We start from the raw sequence: 17,910 nt of genomic DNA, 5'->3' as shown, positions 1-17,910 counted from the left end.
CTCCAAGGTCTCTTTGTTCAGCAACACTCCCTAGGACCTTACCATTAAGTGTATGAGTCCTGCTAAGATTTGCTTTCCCAAAATGTAGCACCTCATATTTATCTAAATTAAACTCCATCTGCCACTTCTCAGCCCATTGGCCCATCTGGTCAAGATCCTATTGTAATCTGAGGTAGCTCTCTTCGCTGTCCACTACACCTCCAATTTCAGTGTCATATGCAAACTTACTAACTGTACCTCTTATGCTCGCATCCAAATCAGTTATGTAAATGACAAAAGGTGGAGGACCCAGCACCGATCCTTGTGGCACTCCACTGGTCACAGGCCTCCAGTCTGAAAAGCAACCCTCCACCACCACCCTCTGTCTTCTGCCTCTGAGCCAGTTCTGCATCCAAATGGCTAGTTCTTCCTATACACAGTGCTCCAGACATGGTCTCACCAATGCCCCTGCATTACTGAAGCATAACCTTCTTACTCTTGCATTCAACGCCTATCACAATAAACCGTCACATCATATTAGTTTGCCTGATTGCTTGCTGTGGCTGCAGACTGACTTGCGATCGTGCACTAGGATACCCAGATCCCACCGCATCTCCGAGATCTGCACCCTCTCACCATTTAGATAGTGTGCTTTTCTTTTAAAAGACAAGATTCTCTCTGCTGAAGTGGACACGGAACGCCTGACATTTTTCAGTCCAACGCAGACGCTGGAGCTAAAAAGCGGACAGCGCGAAAGAGAGCCAACGTCTGGCACAGCATGTGTCAGGAAACTTTAAGCTGGAAGGTTGATGCAAAGTTGGATGTTCAACTGAATTACAACATTCACTCAATTGCTCTGGTAGAGGGTGGGGAGTGTTTCACCATGTACCGCCTTGCCTACCAGTTCATTCACTTGTTAACACTGAAGACGACACACACACGCATGCAACCAGGACCAAAAAAAAGATAAAACCTGTGCTTTTATAGCATCTCACACAAGCTCAGGATGTTTCCAATGCATTTCATAGTCATCAAGTGCGACGCAGCAACTGTTATAAAGCAGGGAAATGCAGCAGCCAATTTGCGCACAGCAAGCTCCCACACACACAGCGGTGTGATAACAGCCTGTCAAGGTATAAACTGCGGCCTGAACACCAGGGAGGCCTTCAAAAGAGGACAAAGGGATATTCTTGCGTCTGCCCTAGACTGCAGCTGTTGCGAGCATTTTGCTTTCCACCTGAGAGATGGTTTTTCCGACCTTGCAGCACTGCTTCAGCATTCTAGTTGGACAGGTATCTTGCTGCATGTAAAGGCGAATTTAGAATGTTGGTTTGGCCAGTGAGGATGGGGTTCAGGGCTAGCTCAGTTGGTTGGACGGTTGGTTTATAGAGTTGAAAAGTGTGGTGCTGGAAAAGCGCAGCAGGCCAGGCAACATCCGAGGAGCAGGAGAATCGACATTTCAGGCATAAGCCGTTCTTCAGGAATCTGGTTGGTTTACAGAGCAACATCAACAGCATGTCAATTCCTGTCGCATCGGAGGTTACCATCGAGGTCCTGCCTTTTCAATCTCACCCCCTTGCCTGAGGCGTGGTGACCCTCAGGTTAAACCCACCACCGATTGTGTGTCTCTCTCTCTCTCTCTCTTTAAGGAGACAGCAGCCCTGAGATTCCTCTGGAACTATGGTGATTTACCTTTAGAAGGGGATGAGAGTTTTAACAAGCTGTTTATACATCTTCAGCATGTCCCCTCTCAGTCTCCTCTGCTCCAAGGAAAACAACCCCATTCTAACCCATCTCTCCATCTGAAACTGGGGAAGCAAAGGAAGGACTCCCCAGAACAAGTTAGTGTAGGATCAGAACAAAAGCCCAAAAAGGCAAGTTTTTGCTTACTGTATATTTTAACAGCGATTTGAATTTTTTTTAATATCAGATTCCAAAGTACACCTGCTACAATATTATTTTGTCTGGAAACCTAGCCAAGGATCAAAAGAAGGAAAAGGCATGTGGGAAAAGATGGAAGATGGGGTGAAGAAATCTCAATTAACAAAGTATGGACATCAATCTATGAAAATACAGTCAATAATAAATTTGTGCAGAGGGTATCATTCCAAAGTTTCCAGGCAATGCAACGAATAACAAACAGAGTAGTAACAGACCTCAGGTAAACACAGACTCATGAAACGGCCTGGCAGATGCGATTTAATGTGCTAATGTGAACAACATGGTGAAGCAGCATTATTTAAATCATCCTACTCTGATGAGGTGGCAGGTGCAAGATCAGAAAGACCTGGGGCGTTTGTGCAGACATCTTTAAAGGTGTCAGGACAAAAGTTAAAAAAAAAGTTCTGAAAACATAATGTGGACCCGCTTTTGTGAATTGAGGCACTGAACAGAAAAACAAGGAAGCCATACTGAAGTTTTAAAAATCTGTGGTTCGGCCTCAGTTGAACTACAACAAACACAGCAAGAATGTCAAAGACCTGGAGAGGGTACAGGGGAGGGTTGCCAGGATTATACAAGCAATGAGGGGTTAAGGAATCTGGATTGATTGGGAGAAGCTGGGACTATTCTCTTTAGATAGATGTGGTCAAAATTGAGGCTATACTGTTAAGATCTGGAATAGACAGAGTGAAAGGATATCAGATTCTGAAGATATCGGAGTTATGAGATCCCACAGGAATCTTTACGAGGCAACTTTGCATAAAGGTTGGGGTGTGGGAATAAATTGTACAGTTCTATCATACAACCATCACAAGTATGGAAGGTCAAATGGCTGAAAGACTAACTGATTCTATTCAAATAATGGAGTGTCCCACAGGTAGTCACAAAATGTTAAGAGAGCAATGGTTAACATTGAGCAGAGCCATTGATTACTATCCTCAACTAATGCTTCCAAAACTGACAATTCTCTCTTACATTAATATGCTTTATTCAACAAGTCTAGATTAGTGTTCAAAATTTAAAATCTGTCATCACTGTGAAACTTTTGTCATAGCCACAGATCATAACTTTGAAATATTTATGGACATAGAAGTTAAAACATAAAACAGTACAGTACAGGAACAGGCCCTTCAGCCTGCCATGGCTGTGCCACCTTGATGCCATTCTAAACTAATCCCATCTTCCTGCACGTGGTCCATATTCCTCTATTCTCTGACTGTTCACATGTCTGTCTAAATGCTTCCTAAACCTTTTTTTTTATGTATCTACATCTACCACCCCCCCCCGGCAGCATATTCCTGGGACCCTACCACCCTTTGAGTAAAAATCTTTCCTCACACATCCCTTTTAAACTTTTCCTCTCTCACCTTAAATCTATGCCCTCTTGTATTTGGCATTTACATCCTGGGATAAAGACTCCTACAACCCACCCAATTCATGTCTCTCATAATTTTGTATACTTTTATCAGGTTACCTCTCGGCTGGATACAGTCCAACAAATAATCCAAGTTTATCCAACCTCTCCTTATAGATAATACATTCCAATCCAGGCAACACCCTGGTTAAAACTCTTTTCCATCCTCTCCAAAGCCTCTACATCACTCTTATAGTGTGGCAAACAGAATTGCATACAATACTCTGAATGTGGCCTCACTGAAGTTTCATACAGCTGTACATGCCAATTTTATACTCAGTGCCCCAAACAATGAAGGCAAGCATGCTGCATGCCCTCTTTACCACAGCATCCACTTGTGTTGCCACTTTTGGGGAATTATGCATTTGCATTCCAAGAACACTTTGTGTATCAATGCTCCCAAGGGCCCTGCCATTTACCGTATACTTTCGTCTTGCATTTGATCTTGCAAAATGACCTTCTCTTTAAATTATCCTTATTGTGACCAACTGAAGGGAATGGGTGAATAAAGAAGTTTATCCCTCCTCATCCAGCAGCTTAACCATTTGGGGTATCCAGTCAGAAATTGTAGCAAACTGGGGATCCTACTTTAGGCCTTCCCACATTGTTGACCATTGAAATGGGTGCCTGGGAATTTTGTGAACATTCTGAAATTATGAGAAAAATCTCAACACAGAAGGAATATCTTCACCTAATCATGTGCCTATGAAGCAATATTTTTTAAACACTCCCTATTATCTCCTTAAATTTAAATACGTCACCACAACTCTTCTTCAGTGTTCAATTTTATTTCATTCTTCCTTGTTGTTGTTATGAAAGGTTTTGCATTTTCTGCTAAGTACTTCCAGATCTTTTGATTTATGTCTTAAAAGTTCCAACACACACACATTTTGCCCTTGTATGAAGTTTCACTCAATGGGATGGGAAAAGTGCTGCCTGCCAATGCACACTAGTTACAAAATAAACTATTTTACTTAGATATTCAAAACTTTTGAATGCTTTGGCTATTTACACCAGATTCTAGTACACTGAAATCTGTTAGAAGCTCATAGTATTGTCACTAATATCAACTGATTAATCCATAGCACATCAATGCCAGATTTCAATTTGAAAGAATGTTCAGAGCTCTGTATCAGAGGCAAGCAATCACAAGAAAAGTGGAAGACCTTAGAAAGGTCACCTCTGGCTGCTCCCATTTGGCTGTCTGCACAAGCTCGGACAAGATTACAAGATTACCGAGCCACATGATTTCACTCTGAGACTGAGAGAGAAAGGGGATGGACAGAAAGGGGTGGTGTTCAGAGAGTGGGAGAGAAATTACAATTTTAGAAAAGGATAGAAAAAATGCATTGACTGTTCATATATTTTGGAAGAATGACACCTTGGCAGCAAGGTAAAGTGACTTATTCCTATTCTTTAATTAGAATAAATCTAGAAGAATGCCCTCGCACTATTTTAGTGCTCACAAACAAATTGCAGCGTTTCAATGCTTAACTTTTCCAAGAAACCTGGGCTGACCTCACAGTTTCCACTTCTTACATGTTTTATTATGGAGCTTCAACTGCCAGAACCTGTCATGAATTGCTTATTTAGTGTTGGATTATTCTACACACATTTTTGCATCATTCTACTTACATCCATTGTAAATAACTTTACACTGACAAACAACAGTAATGGATCCCAGCTGAATTCTCTCACTCTGTGAAAACCCCAAGGGAATTATCAGCAAATCAGTGTAAAACTTTTCAAAGAGCTAAATAAAAGAAAATTAACAAAATCAGCAACAGCCTTCGATGGCCAACAACTATTCCCACCCCTTCACTTTTAGTTGAAACACATAAACAGCATCATACTGAAATCTGACGAGTAGTAATTTCCAATACAGCTGCCAAGTATTCTCAGGCAGAGGCAGAGACAATCTAGTTTTCAAAGCTTCACTGCATTAAATTTTATTTTTCTTCAAAGATCATGTAATTAATACACTACATAGAACAAATATATTCTGTTAACATAGTGGGCATTCACACACCACTGAAATTAAGTGTAATTGTATAAAACTCTTGCACTTGCTATTTTCATCATCTGAAGTATGTATCTGCTTCATAAATTCAATCAACAGGACCAACTAAATTGTATTATAATTTCAGATGCTATTTAAAATAGGTGTTGTATAGGATATATCCCCCATTAGCAGAAAGTTTTACTACTGAGTTTTGTTAACAGCTGCTTTGTTAACAACATTGAAACCGCTGGGCAAAACTAAATGGTGAAATAAATGCTTAAGTCAAATTGCTAAATCTTCTATACAACCATAATGCACAACTGTTATTCCTGGAAAATAAAGTTTGGTGAAATTTTTACTCAAATGTTGCGTTAGATCTTACAGGAGCTATACAACAAGTTATTGCTTTAGCACAGCAGGAATGTTACAATAGCAGTAAAACTAATTCTACTGTGCAGTTCAGCCCATTTCTGACACAGAGCCAAACAGCTGTTAGTTGAAGAGACAAGGGGGAAAATGAAACATTAACTCGTAATTCGATAGCGCTTTTCACCTTCTGGAAGACATGGGAATTCTTTCTAAAGCAGTTTATCACAGAATTGTTATGGTGCAGAGGAATCACTGTGTCTGCATCAGCCCGCTGAGCATTTTGACTTATTGCCAATCTCCTGCCTTTCCCCATACCCCTACACATTGTTTCTATTTAAATAACCATCAACTCCTCTCTTGAATGCCTCAATTATAAGTCATTTTCAAGCAGACTTCCAGACAGAGCATTCCCTACCCTAACTATTTGTTGTGTGAAAGATTTTCTAACCTCACATTTACTTCTTTTTCAAAACAATTTAAAGCTGTGTCCCCGGTTCGTGATCATTTTATGGGAGGAAACAGTTTCTCAACTTCTATTCTGTCCTGGTCAGTCGTGATTTTGAAAACTTTTACCAAATTTTCTTCCATGCTTCTCCTCCCCAAGGAAAACAGTCCCAGCTTCTATAATCTATTCTTGTAATTGAAGCTTCTCATACCTGAATCATTTTTGTAAACTGGTTCTGTACCCCCTCTAATAAAGTGGAGCACCCAAACCTGAACACAATACTCCAGCTGAGGTCTAGCTAGTGTTCTCTAGATATTCAGCAGAGCCATTTTGTTTTTGTACTCTGTCTCTACTTAGGAAAGCTAGAATACTGTGTGCTTATTAACAATTCTCTCTTCCTGTACTGCCAATTTTAATGACTAATGCACAGAAACACCCAGGTCTCTGTGGTTTTATATTCCTTCTAGAATAGTATTCATTATTTTATACTATTTCTCCACATGCTTTTTAAGAAAATGCATCATCTCAAACCAGTCTGCATTGACTTTCATCTGCCACCTGTCTACCTTCTCCATCAACTTGTTTATACCCTCTTGAAGATTGACACTATCCTTTTTACAGATTATAATGGTCCCAAGTCCCAAACAAACTTTTAAACTGTCTTCCATACACCAAGTTCTAGTTCAATTACGCATATAAGCAGAAGCAAAAGTCCCAATACCAATTCCTAGTGAACAACACAACCCTTTGTACAGTTTAAAAAATACCCATTAACCACCACTCTCTGTTTCCTATTCCTCAGCCAAATTTTTATGCATGTTACTACTGACCCTTTTACTCTATGAACTATAACTTTTTATGCAACAGTATTGTATAGTATGGCCCAAATACTTTCCAGAAGTCTGGAATATTGCGTGCAGTTTTGGGCTCCAGATCTCAGGAAGGATGTACTGGCCATGGAGTGTGTCCAGAGGAGGTTCATGAGAATGGTCCCAGGAATGAAAAGCTTAACATATGAGGAACATTTGAGGACTCTGGGTCTATACTTAATGGAGTTTAGAAGAATGAGGATGGATCTAGTTGAATGACCTGGACAGAGGAGATATTGGGAAGATGTTTCCAGTAGTAGGAGAGACTAGGACCTGAGGGCACAGCCTTAGAGTAAAGGGAAGACCTTTTAAAATGGAGATAATGAGAAACTTCTTCAGCCAGAGAGTAGTGAATCTATGGAATTCACTACCACAGAAGGCTGTGGAGGTTAGGTCACTGAGTATATTCAAAGACTGAGATAGATAGGTTCTTGATTATCAAGGGGATCAAGGGTTATGGCGAGAAAGCAGGAGAATGGGGTTAAGAAACTTATCAGCTATGATTGAATGGTGGAGCAGACTCAATGGGCTGAATGGCCTAATTTCTGATCCTGTGTCTTATGGTCTAAGTCCATGTGGACCACATCAACAGCCTTGACCTCAGGAATCCTCTCTATTACCTCTTCAAAAACATCAGCAAGTTAGTTGGCCATGGGTTTTCCCTTAACAAATTCATGCCAGCTCTTCCGAAGTAACCCCATTTTCTCATTTTTCCATATTTATTAAAGTAACAGATCTGTAATTGTTGGGGTTTTCTTTACAAGCTTAATGTTGGCAATTCTCCAGTCCTTTGGCACTACCCTAGATTCCAGGGAAGATTGAAAGATTAATGTGAGCGCATCTGCAATTTCCCCTCCCACTTCCTTTAATAACCTTGGATGCACCTCATCTAGTCTTGACACATTATCAACTTTAGTACTGACAGCTTATTCAATGTCTCCTCTTTATTCAAAATTATACATAATCTACACGTCAACCAAGATCTTGTGATAAGCTCCACCCATCAGAATTTAAAAAGATTGATCCTAGGAGGAGCTAACCATTTCAGTCTGTGTGTTTTACTTTGATTCCATTTCAGTGCTAAGCATTGCAACTCAGCAGGATCTGTCCTCTTCAATACATTCTAAGGGTTGTACAAACAGCTTTCATGTAATTCTGATGTAATGTAACTAGCTCTTAAGTTCCATGTAAATGATAAAACACAGAAGTGTAAACATCCACTCAGTCAATCAAGTATGCCCCAACGTGCAATCAGATCATGGCTGATTTGATAATCTTCAACCCCAATTTCCTGCCTTTTTCCTATGATTCTTGATTCTCTTCCTGAGTAAAAATCCAGCCATCTTAGCATTGAATATATTTAACAACTCAGCCTTAACAGCCCTCGATTGTAAAGAATTCCTGAGATGCACTACATTTTCTATTCCTTCTCTTTCTATCTTAAAAGCGAGAGCCTTTCCTCTCAAATTACGTCCATAGATTCTCAACTCTCTCACAACAGGAAACAATCTTTCTGCATCCACCCAGTCAGTTTCTGAAATAATCTATTTTTCAATAAAATCACCTCTCATTCTCCTAAACTCCAATGAGTACAGGCCCAATCTACTCAACCTGTCATACAGTCATAGAGATATACACCATGGAAATAGACCCTTCGGTCCAACCCGTCCATGCCGACCAGATATCCCAACCCAATCTAGTCCCACCTGCCAGCACCCGCATGGAAATAGACCCTTCGATCCAACCCTCCATGCCGACCAGATATCCCAACCCAATCTAGTCCCACCTGTCAGCAGCCGGCCCATATCCCTCCAAACCCTTCCTATTTATATACCCATCTAACACGTACCACCCTCTGTGTGAAAAAGTTGCACCTTAGGTCTCTTTTATATCTTTCCCCTCTCACCCTAAACCTATGTCTCTAGTTCTGAACTCCCCGACCCCAGAGAAAAGACTTTGCCTATTTACCCTATCCATGCCACTCATAATTTTAGATGACTAAAATTTTAGATTACTTACAGTGTGGAAACAGGCCCTTCAGCCCAACAAGTCCATGCTGACCCGCCGAAGCGCAACCCACCCAGACCCCTACATTTACCCCTTCATTTAACACTACGGGAAACTTAGCATGGCCAATTCACCTGACCTGCACATTTTTGGATTGTGGGAGGAAACCGGAGCACCCGGAGGAAACCCACGCAGACACGGAGAGAATGTGCAAACTACACACAGAGAGTCGCCTGAGGCGGGAACTGAACCCGGGTCTCTGGTGTTGTGAGGTAGCAGTGCTAACCACTGTGCCACCGTGCCGCCCATAATTTTGTAAACCTCTATAAGGTCACCCCTCAGCCTCCGCCCCTCCACGGAAAACAGCCCCAGCCTGTTCAGCCTCTCCCTATAGCTCAAATCCTCCAACCCAGGCAACATCCTTGTAAATCTTATCTGAATCCTTGCAAGTTTCACGACATCTTTCCGATAGGAAGGAGACCAGAACTGCACGCAATATTCCAACAGTGGCCTAACCAATGTCCTGATCCAGACGATATTTTTCTGACAATTGACAATGGATTTGTGGTCATCATTAGATTTTTTAATCACAGATTTTTATTGAATTCAAATTCCACCATCATCGATGGCAGGATTCGAACTGGGTCTCCAGAACATTACCTGGGTATCTGGACTGACGGTCCAACGATTATACCACTGGGCTGTTGCCTTCTCTCTTGCTTAAACACAAGTCTGCCTCTTACTTTAGTTTACATAATTACAAATTAAAAGGGACTACACAAACTATATTAATCTACATTTCACTGATCACATGCTGGACATGCCTGGTAGTTGTCACATATACATTAAGAATTTATACAAGCTCAAAGCACCTTCTTCATTAGATTTCCAGTTCTTTTGTCATATTAAGTCATGATTATTATGATTATGCTATTAAACTATTACTCCATATCTCCTCTCCCAGTCTTTGTTTCCACTATTTACACTTTAGTGTGAGCTCCTTGGGTAAGTGTAAAGCTTTCAGTGGGTTTTGTGTTTTCTTTAGGATTAAAGTAGCATATCCATGTTTTATTAGTTTTCTATTCAAGCGTATGAAGACTGTTAAATATTTTCTGCTAATACATTGAGATGTTTCTTAAATACAATCTTTGTTATTCCATTCTCTCAGCAACAATTCCTCTTGTTGTGGGTCTCAGACTTTCTGCTGGCTAAAGAACTGACAACACCCTTACTTGATACAGGCTAATAGCCTGCAGTAACTTGCTCATTAACTTGATTAACTTGCTTCTCTCTTTGGATTTCATCCCATTTTCATAATTTATCTTGGTCTTCCAATGTAATATGAAGTTTGAACTTTTCATAAACTTCATAATTCTGACGATTAACGGTTTTTCAATGGCGATGGTCTATGACTCAATTGATCCAAACTAATTTTATCTTAGAGTCATGCAGTCTTAGAGTCATAGAGATGTACAGCATGGAACAGACCCTTCAATCCAACTCATCCATGCCGATCAGATGTCCCAACCCAATCTCATCCCAGCTGCCAGCACCTGGCCCATCTCCCTCCAAGCCCTTCCTAGTCATATACCCATTCAGATGCCTTTTTAAATGTTGCAATTGTACTTGCCTCCAATACTTCCTCTGGCAGCTCATTCCATACACGTACCACTGTCTATGTGAAAAAGTTGCCCCTTAGGTCTCTTTTATATTTTTCCCCTCTTACCCTAAACTTTGCCCTCTAGTTCTGGACTCTCCCACCCCAGGGAAATGACTTTGTCTATTTATCTTATCTATGCCCTTCATGATTTTATAAACCTCTATATGGTCACCCCTCAGCCTCTGTTGCTCCAGGGAAAACAGCCCTAGCACATTCAACCTCTCCCTCTAGCTCAAATCCTCCAACCCTGGCAACATCCTTGTAAATCTTTTCTGAACCCTTTCAAGTTTCACAACTACTTTCCGATAGGAAGGAGACCAGAATTGCACGCAATATTCCAACAATCTTCTTGAAAAGTTGTTTATGTTTCCAACATCTTGTTCCTCTCTCCCATTCACTTGTGGATAATGAGGTGAACGTGCTTTATGAATTAACCTACATTCCTTGGCAAATCCTCTAAATTGCATATTTGCAAGCTGTGGCCCATTATCTGATACAATGGTGTCAGGAATGTCGTGAGTTGAATTGATTTATTTCAATTATGGTATCAATATGTTAGCTGTGACACTGTCTTGACAATTTTAGTCAATCTATCTTGAGTCATTGATCATAACAATTATATATCTTTTTTGATTTCATTTCTTATTGTCACGTGTACCGAACTACAGTGAAAAGTTTGTTTTGCATGCAGTAGAGGCAGATCATTCCTTAGAAAGGTGATTGAACAGAGTGAGGAATAGTAAGTTATCGCTGCAAACAAGGTGCACTAAAAGCATGATCAACATCAGATTTGATATTTGAGAGGTCCATTCAGAAGTCTAATAACAGTGAGGAAGAAGCTGTTCTTGAAACTTCTTGTACACGTGTTTGAGTTTTGGTATTTTCTGCTTGATGGAAGAGGTTGGAAGAGATTATAATTGGGTAGGAGGGGTTTTTGATGATGTTGGTTGCCTTTCTGCAGCAATGGCAAATGTAGATAGAGTCAATGAATGGAAGGTTAGCTTGCGTATTGGTCTGGGCCATGTTCACAACTTTCTGTAGTTTCTTATGGTCCTGGGCAGAGCAGTTGCTGTACAAAGCTGTTATACATCCACATAGAATACTTTCTATGGCGCATTTGTAAAAGTTGGCGAGGGTCCTTATGGACATGCTGAATTTCCTTAGCTTCGCCATATGACATCAAATGTGCTTTACAAAATAAATGATTGGTGTTCCATGTCTGTATCAAGTTGTAACACCAGGAAGGAAAAATGATTGAGTAGCTTCCCTCATTCTCAGGTCATTCAAAAGTACATTACAGCCAAAGATTGCTATAGAAATGTTTATATTAACATGGAAAATAGAAGTAATTATGCAGATCAGATGCTCGACATGTAGCAAATTAACACATGGCCAATTGATCTGTTTTGATTATACGGGCTGAAGAGAACAAGGTGGTCCAGATATGAGAAGAAGTCACTTTTTTCTTTTGGCCACAAACAATGTCACGGTTTCTTTAACATCCTCCTACCTAGCAACATGGATGGCAGTTCAAATATCACCCAGAACTTTCCAACCCCAGGCAACAATCTTTCTAGGCTGCTTTCATAACTGTCCTAAATCATGCTATCCAACTTGTTGCTTAAACTTTCAGTATTTTGCTTCAAAAATTGAAATACTGTCATGAAGGCAAATAAAGACTTGGTAAGCACACAGTCTTGGTTATTGGTCCCACACCAGCGCTTGGTTCTAAAGAAAACATCTGAATGAAGTCTACGAAATAACAGCTATTTTGGTAGCAAGAGGAAATAACACAATTTTGCAAAGATACCACTGTAAACTATACAGGACTTTCTGTACATATTCTCACAAACGGGGCTTTCCAAGCACTGAATGGTATTGAGGAGAAAGTTGGGAGAATTGAGTGACTTCAGCAGTGAGTAGCTTCCCACCTTTGACAGCAAAAAAAACTCATTTCCAAACCAAGTGTTAAACAGTGAGACAAGATTCCTGAAGTGAGCAGTGACAGTCTTGGTACATGTATTAGCCTGCAATAACTTGCTCATTATTACATCATGTCACCACATTGATATGCAGTTTCCCATTCTCCATTGGGCAAACAGAAACTAGACAGTGACAATTCCCAACATGAAAGTCAGGGTGGTTACTTGGTGACTCCAGTTCACCATTTGCTGCTGTGGATCTCTATCGGTCACTAACATTTAGGAGACACTCCATGAGCAGCAACTGCACAAACCCTCACCCAGCAGGACCTCCAGGGCTCCCAACGCAAAGTGGATACCAATTACCCTCTGTCTACATGTCTGAGGCAAATAGAATGAACTGAGCAGGGTAAGCTAAGAGCTACTACCACCAAGGCTTGACCATGTGCGTGGCTGGGTTTTAAAGATAGCACTGGAACCAGGAATCCTGGGAGGTCCCATCAATGGCCAGTAGTGAATGGGGGAATACGTGAGCAGGGTGACCACAGAGGCAAGGTGCAAAGGCAATGAGATAAGCTTTGGAAGATAGAGTGAAAAAGACTGCTAGGGCCCATGTAAACCCTCCACGGTGGAGGGTGGAGGGCGGCACGGTGGCACAGTGGTTAGCACTGCTGCCTCACAGCGCCTGAGACCCGGGTTCAATTCCCGCCTCAGGCGACTGACTGTGTGGAGTTTGCACGTTCTCCCCGTGTCTGCGTGGGTTTCCTCCGGGTGCTCCGGTTTCCTCCCACAGTCCAAAAGATGTGCAGGGTCAGGTGAATTGGCCATGCTAAATTGCCCGTAGTGTTAGGTAAGGGGTAAATGTAGGGGTATGGGTGGGTTTCGCTTCGGCGAGTCGGTGTGGACTTGTTGGGCCGAAGGGCCTGTTTCCATACTGTAATGTAATCTAATCTAAAACTCATCAAAAAGCATACAGCCAATTTCCGCTGAGGTTCGGCACATAGAAGGTAACATAAATCATGCATTACTAAGTTCTTATATAACTTTGTAGGCCAAGGTTGTGAATATGTTATGCTTGGCATCACTGGTTTACTATCAACTCAGGCATTTCAATCTGCAAACCAGCCATTCTATTTATATTGAGACCCATCTTACCTTAGAGCTCCACATTCCCACAAAATTCAATTCATGACTTTCTTGCCAATGGTTGCTGTCAAGATCCTGTAACAAACACAAACATTTGTCATAGATTGCATAATAGCAAAATTCAATATATGCAAATGCGTTTTGCAGGAGGTGACTCACAGACACTGCATGGTCACCCAGGTGCAGCTGCAACATCAGTACCCTTGGGTTCTGTCAGTTCAGCCTTAAACACTAGCTTGTTATAGAACACAACTATAGTATGGGCTACTCTTTATAACAAGAGTTTATTAAGGTTTTTAAATAAGATATATTCACTGTTCTATGAATTGTTGCATTGAGAACTTTAGAATTATGTGCAAAATTCTCCTGAAAACTTGAGAAGTCTCTCATGGAGTTGTTTATAATAAGGCAGGAGATGTGATTTTTCACTAGGAGAATTACGAAACAATGCAATGTTTATTTGATGATATCCAAATATAAAAGGTTTTTCTTTGGATAATGATCTATATCTGGGCAAGTCCAAAGCAGAAATCTGAGTAACGTGTAATTCCTTTTTACTAACTGCTGGGATGGGGTGTTGCCCTTGAGAAGGTGGTGGTGAGCTGCCTTCTTCAACAGCTGCAGCCCATATGCTGCGTTTTGACTCACAATGCCCTTAGGAAGGCAATTCCAGGATTTTGACCCAGCAACAGGGAAGGAACGACAGTATATTTCCAAATCAGGGTGGTGAGTGGTTTGGAGGGGAACTTGCAGGTGGTGGTGTTCCCATGTCCTTGTCCTTCTAGAATGAAGTAACTGTGGGTTTGGAAGGTTCTGTCTAAAGATCTTTGGTAATTCTCAGCAGTGTATCATGTAGATAGTACACACTGCTGCTACTGAGCGTTAGTGGTGGAGCGAGTGGATGCAGTGTCAATCAAGCAGGCTGTTTTGTCCTGGAGAGTGTCAAGCTTGTTGAGCATTGTTGGGACTGCACTCATTCAGGCAAGTGGGGAGTATTGTATCACGCTCCTGACTTGTGCCTTGTAGATGGTGCATAGGCTTTGGAGAGTCAGGAGGTGAGTCACTTGCTGCAGTATTCCTAGCCTCTGACCTGCTTTTGTAGCCACTGAGTTTCTGGTCAATGGTAACATCTAGGATGTTGATAACGGGAGATTCAGAGATTGTAACACCATTTATATCATGGAGCGGTGATTAGATTGTCTCTTATTGGGGATGGTCATTGTCCGTCATTTGTGTGGCCCGAATGTTACCTGCCACTTGTCAGCCCAAGCCTGGATATTGCCCAGATCTTGTTGCATTTGATCATGGACTGCTTCAGTATCTGAGGCATCACAAATAGTGCTGAACATTGATTATTGCACAATGAACTTCTAACATTATGATGGAGGGAAGGTCATTGATGAAACAGCTGAACATGGTTGGGCCTAAGACACTACCTTGAGGAACTCCTGCAGAGATTCACTAGAGTTGAGATGACTGACCTCCAACAATCATAACCATCTTCCTATGTGTCAGTGTGACTCCAACCACTGGAGAGTTTACACCCAATACCTAATTTTCTCAGTTTTGCGAGGGCTCTTTGATGCCACAAAGTCAAATGCAGCCTTGATGCCAAGGGCTGTCACTCTCACCCCACCTCTCGAATACAGCTCTTTTGTCCTTGTTTAAACTGAGGCTTTAATGAGATCTGGAGCTAAGTGGCCCTGGCAGAACCCAAATTGGGCATCATTGAGCAGGTTATTGCTGAGCAGATGCTGCTTGATAGCACTGTTGATGACACCTTCCATCACTTTCCTGATGATGGAGAGTAGACAGATGGGGCAGTAATTGGCCGGGTTGGATTTGCCCTGCTTTCGTTTACAGGGCAATTTTTTTTCATTGTCAGGTGGATTCAAGTGTTGTAACTGTATTGGAACAGCTTGGCGAGGGGAGTGGCACGTTCTGGAGCACAAGTCTTCAGTACTGTTGCCAGAATGTGGTCAGGCTCTGTAACCTTTGCAGTATCCAGTGCCTCCAAACATTCCATGACATCACGTGGAGTGAATGGAATTGGCTAAAGTCTAGTATCTGTAATTCTGGGGACCACTGGAGGAGGCCAAGATGGATCATCCACTCAGCACTTCTAGCTGAAGATTGCTGCAAATGCTTCAGCCTTATCTTTTGCACTGATGTGCTGTGCTCTTCCATCATTGAGGATGAGGATACTTGTGGAGCCATCTCCTCCAGCGAGTTGTTTAATTGTCCACTACCATTCACGACTGGATTAGATTCCCCTACAGAGTGCCCAACAAGTCCACATTGACCCTCCGAAGGGTAACCTACCCAGACCCATTTCCTTCTGACTAATGCACCTAATACTGTGGGCAATTTAGCATGGCCAATTCACCTAACCTACATATCTTTGCGCTGTGGGAGGAAACCGGAGCAGCCGGAGGAAACCCATGCAGACACAGGGAGAACAAGCAAACTCCATACAGATAGTCGCCCGGGGCTGGAATCAAACCTGGGTCCCTGGCACTGTGAGGCAGCAGTGCTAACCACTGGCCGCCTTGTGACAGGACCACACAGCGTAGATCCAATCTGTTGGTTGTGGAATTGCTTCACCCTATCACTTGCTGCTTATGATATTTGGCATGCTGTTGATGGCCCACAGCGTCTAATGGATTCCCAGTCTTGAGTTGATAGATCAGTTGTTAAGTCTGATCCCAGCTAAGAGTGCAATGAACATAGAATTATGTGCAGAAATGATAATGACCAATGAACATTTCTGGAATGCAGTTCACTCCTTGTAAAGTTAGTGCTAATATGTTAATACAGGCCTCACAATTCATTACCTTCACAATCAAACTTGCAAAACAAAAGGATAAAGCATTTTAAATGTAACTGGCAATATTTTCAACTGGTAAAAACAGAGAGCCTTTGATAACATTCCCATCAGATAACCTTATAACATTCCCATCAGATCTATTTAATAAGGAAGGCTTTAATTCTGCCAATAGTAAGATAGTTTGTCATTCAAATCTTGATCTTTTGCATGTTAATGATGTCTGTTACCCAATAAGCTGTCACAGATTAATAGGGTAGTTAACAAGGCATTGGGGACACTTGCTTTTGCCAATCATGGCACAGATTATAAGAGCAGGGAGGTCAGGTTGGAACTGTGCAAAACTTTGCTTAGGCCACAGCTGGTGTATTCTGTGCAATTCTGGTCACACACCATAGGAAGGATGTGATTGCAACGAAGGAAGTGCAGAGAAGATTCCAGCATACTGCCTGGAATGGAGCAATTTAGCTATGGAGAGAGGCTAGATGAGGTTGGGTTTTCTTCAGAGCAAAGAAGGCTGAGAGGGAATTTGACAGAGGTCTTTAAGATTATGAGGGGTATGAAGGGTAGATAGGAAGTAACTGTTCCCCTTGGTTGAAGGGTCAATAACAAAGGGCCATAATCTTTAGGTAAAAGGAGTTAAGGAAAAGATTGTTCACCCAGAGGTGGTGGGAATCTGGAATGCCATGCCTGAGAGAGTAAGTTGAGGCAGCAAACCTCACAACCTTTAATAAAATACAGGCATGAGAACTTGAAATGTCAGAACACTCAATACTATGGCTGAGTGCTGGAAAATAGAACTGGTGTAGATGGAGAATGGTTTTGGTCAGGACAGGCTTGATGGACTGAAGGGCCTCTTAGGTGTTGCATGATTCTGTGACGAAATGCATAAAGTTGGGCTCCAGTTAGATTCTTCTTCAACTAGCTTTTTAGATTAGAACATGGGGTAGCAGGAAACTGTGTTGCAAAATTGTGAAAGCTTGAAGCTAAGAAACATTTGCAATCTTAATCAACATTGTGACAAGTGGCAGAAAGGAAGTCTAAATTATTGAAGTATTCCATATGACAGTCTGAACTACTGGACTAGTAAAAGAATGAAGTAGAAATGTGAACAGGGCTTATGTCCCCACCTAGGAGAAAACAGCCTTTCATGTTGTCACTGACAGAAATCCGAGGTATTTTGACTACAGGATGTATGCAGTTGAACATTGGTGAAGATGTGGATCTTATGTCAAGAGTTTCATGTGTAATTCACAAAGTTGATCTATTAACTATATATGTGGTAGTGTGAACAGAGAGCCATTTCATGGAGGAATACTTCATGACCTTAAT

At 41.6% G+C, this 17,910-nt stretch overlaps 1 protein-coding gene across 1 annotated transcript in view; it reads right to left on the bottom strand.

The window, feature by feature from the left end:
* The window catches only part of LOC122559428 (beta-1,4-N-acetylgalactosaminyltransferase 3-like), a 211,485-nt gene that overhangs the window by 90,019 nt on the left and 103,556 nt on the right, over positions 1–17,910 (bottom strand). The window contains exon 3 of the mRNA XM_043708875.1: positions 13,764–13,829. Coding sequence (XP_043564810.1) covers positions 13,764–13,829 — 66 coding nt within the window. The remainder of the gene's footprint in view (positions 1–13,763; positions 13,830–17,910) is intronic.

The sequence above is a fragment of the Chiloscyllium plagiosum genome, chromosome 19, assembly GCF_004010195.1.
Source record: "Chiloscyllium plagiosum isolate BGI_BamShark_2017 chromosome 19, ASM401019v2, whole genome shotgun sequence".
Taxonomy (NCBI): Eukaryota; Metazoa; Chordata; class Chondrichthyes; order Orectolobiformes; family Hemiscylliidae; genus Chiloscyllium; species Chiloscyllium plagiosum.
Note: the sequence above shows the minus strand (reverse complement) of the source record. Positions and strands in the feature narration are given on the sequence as shown.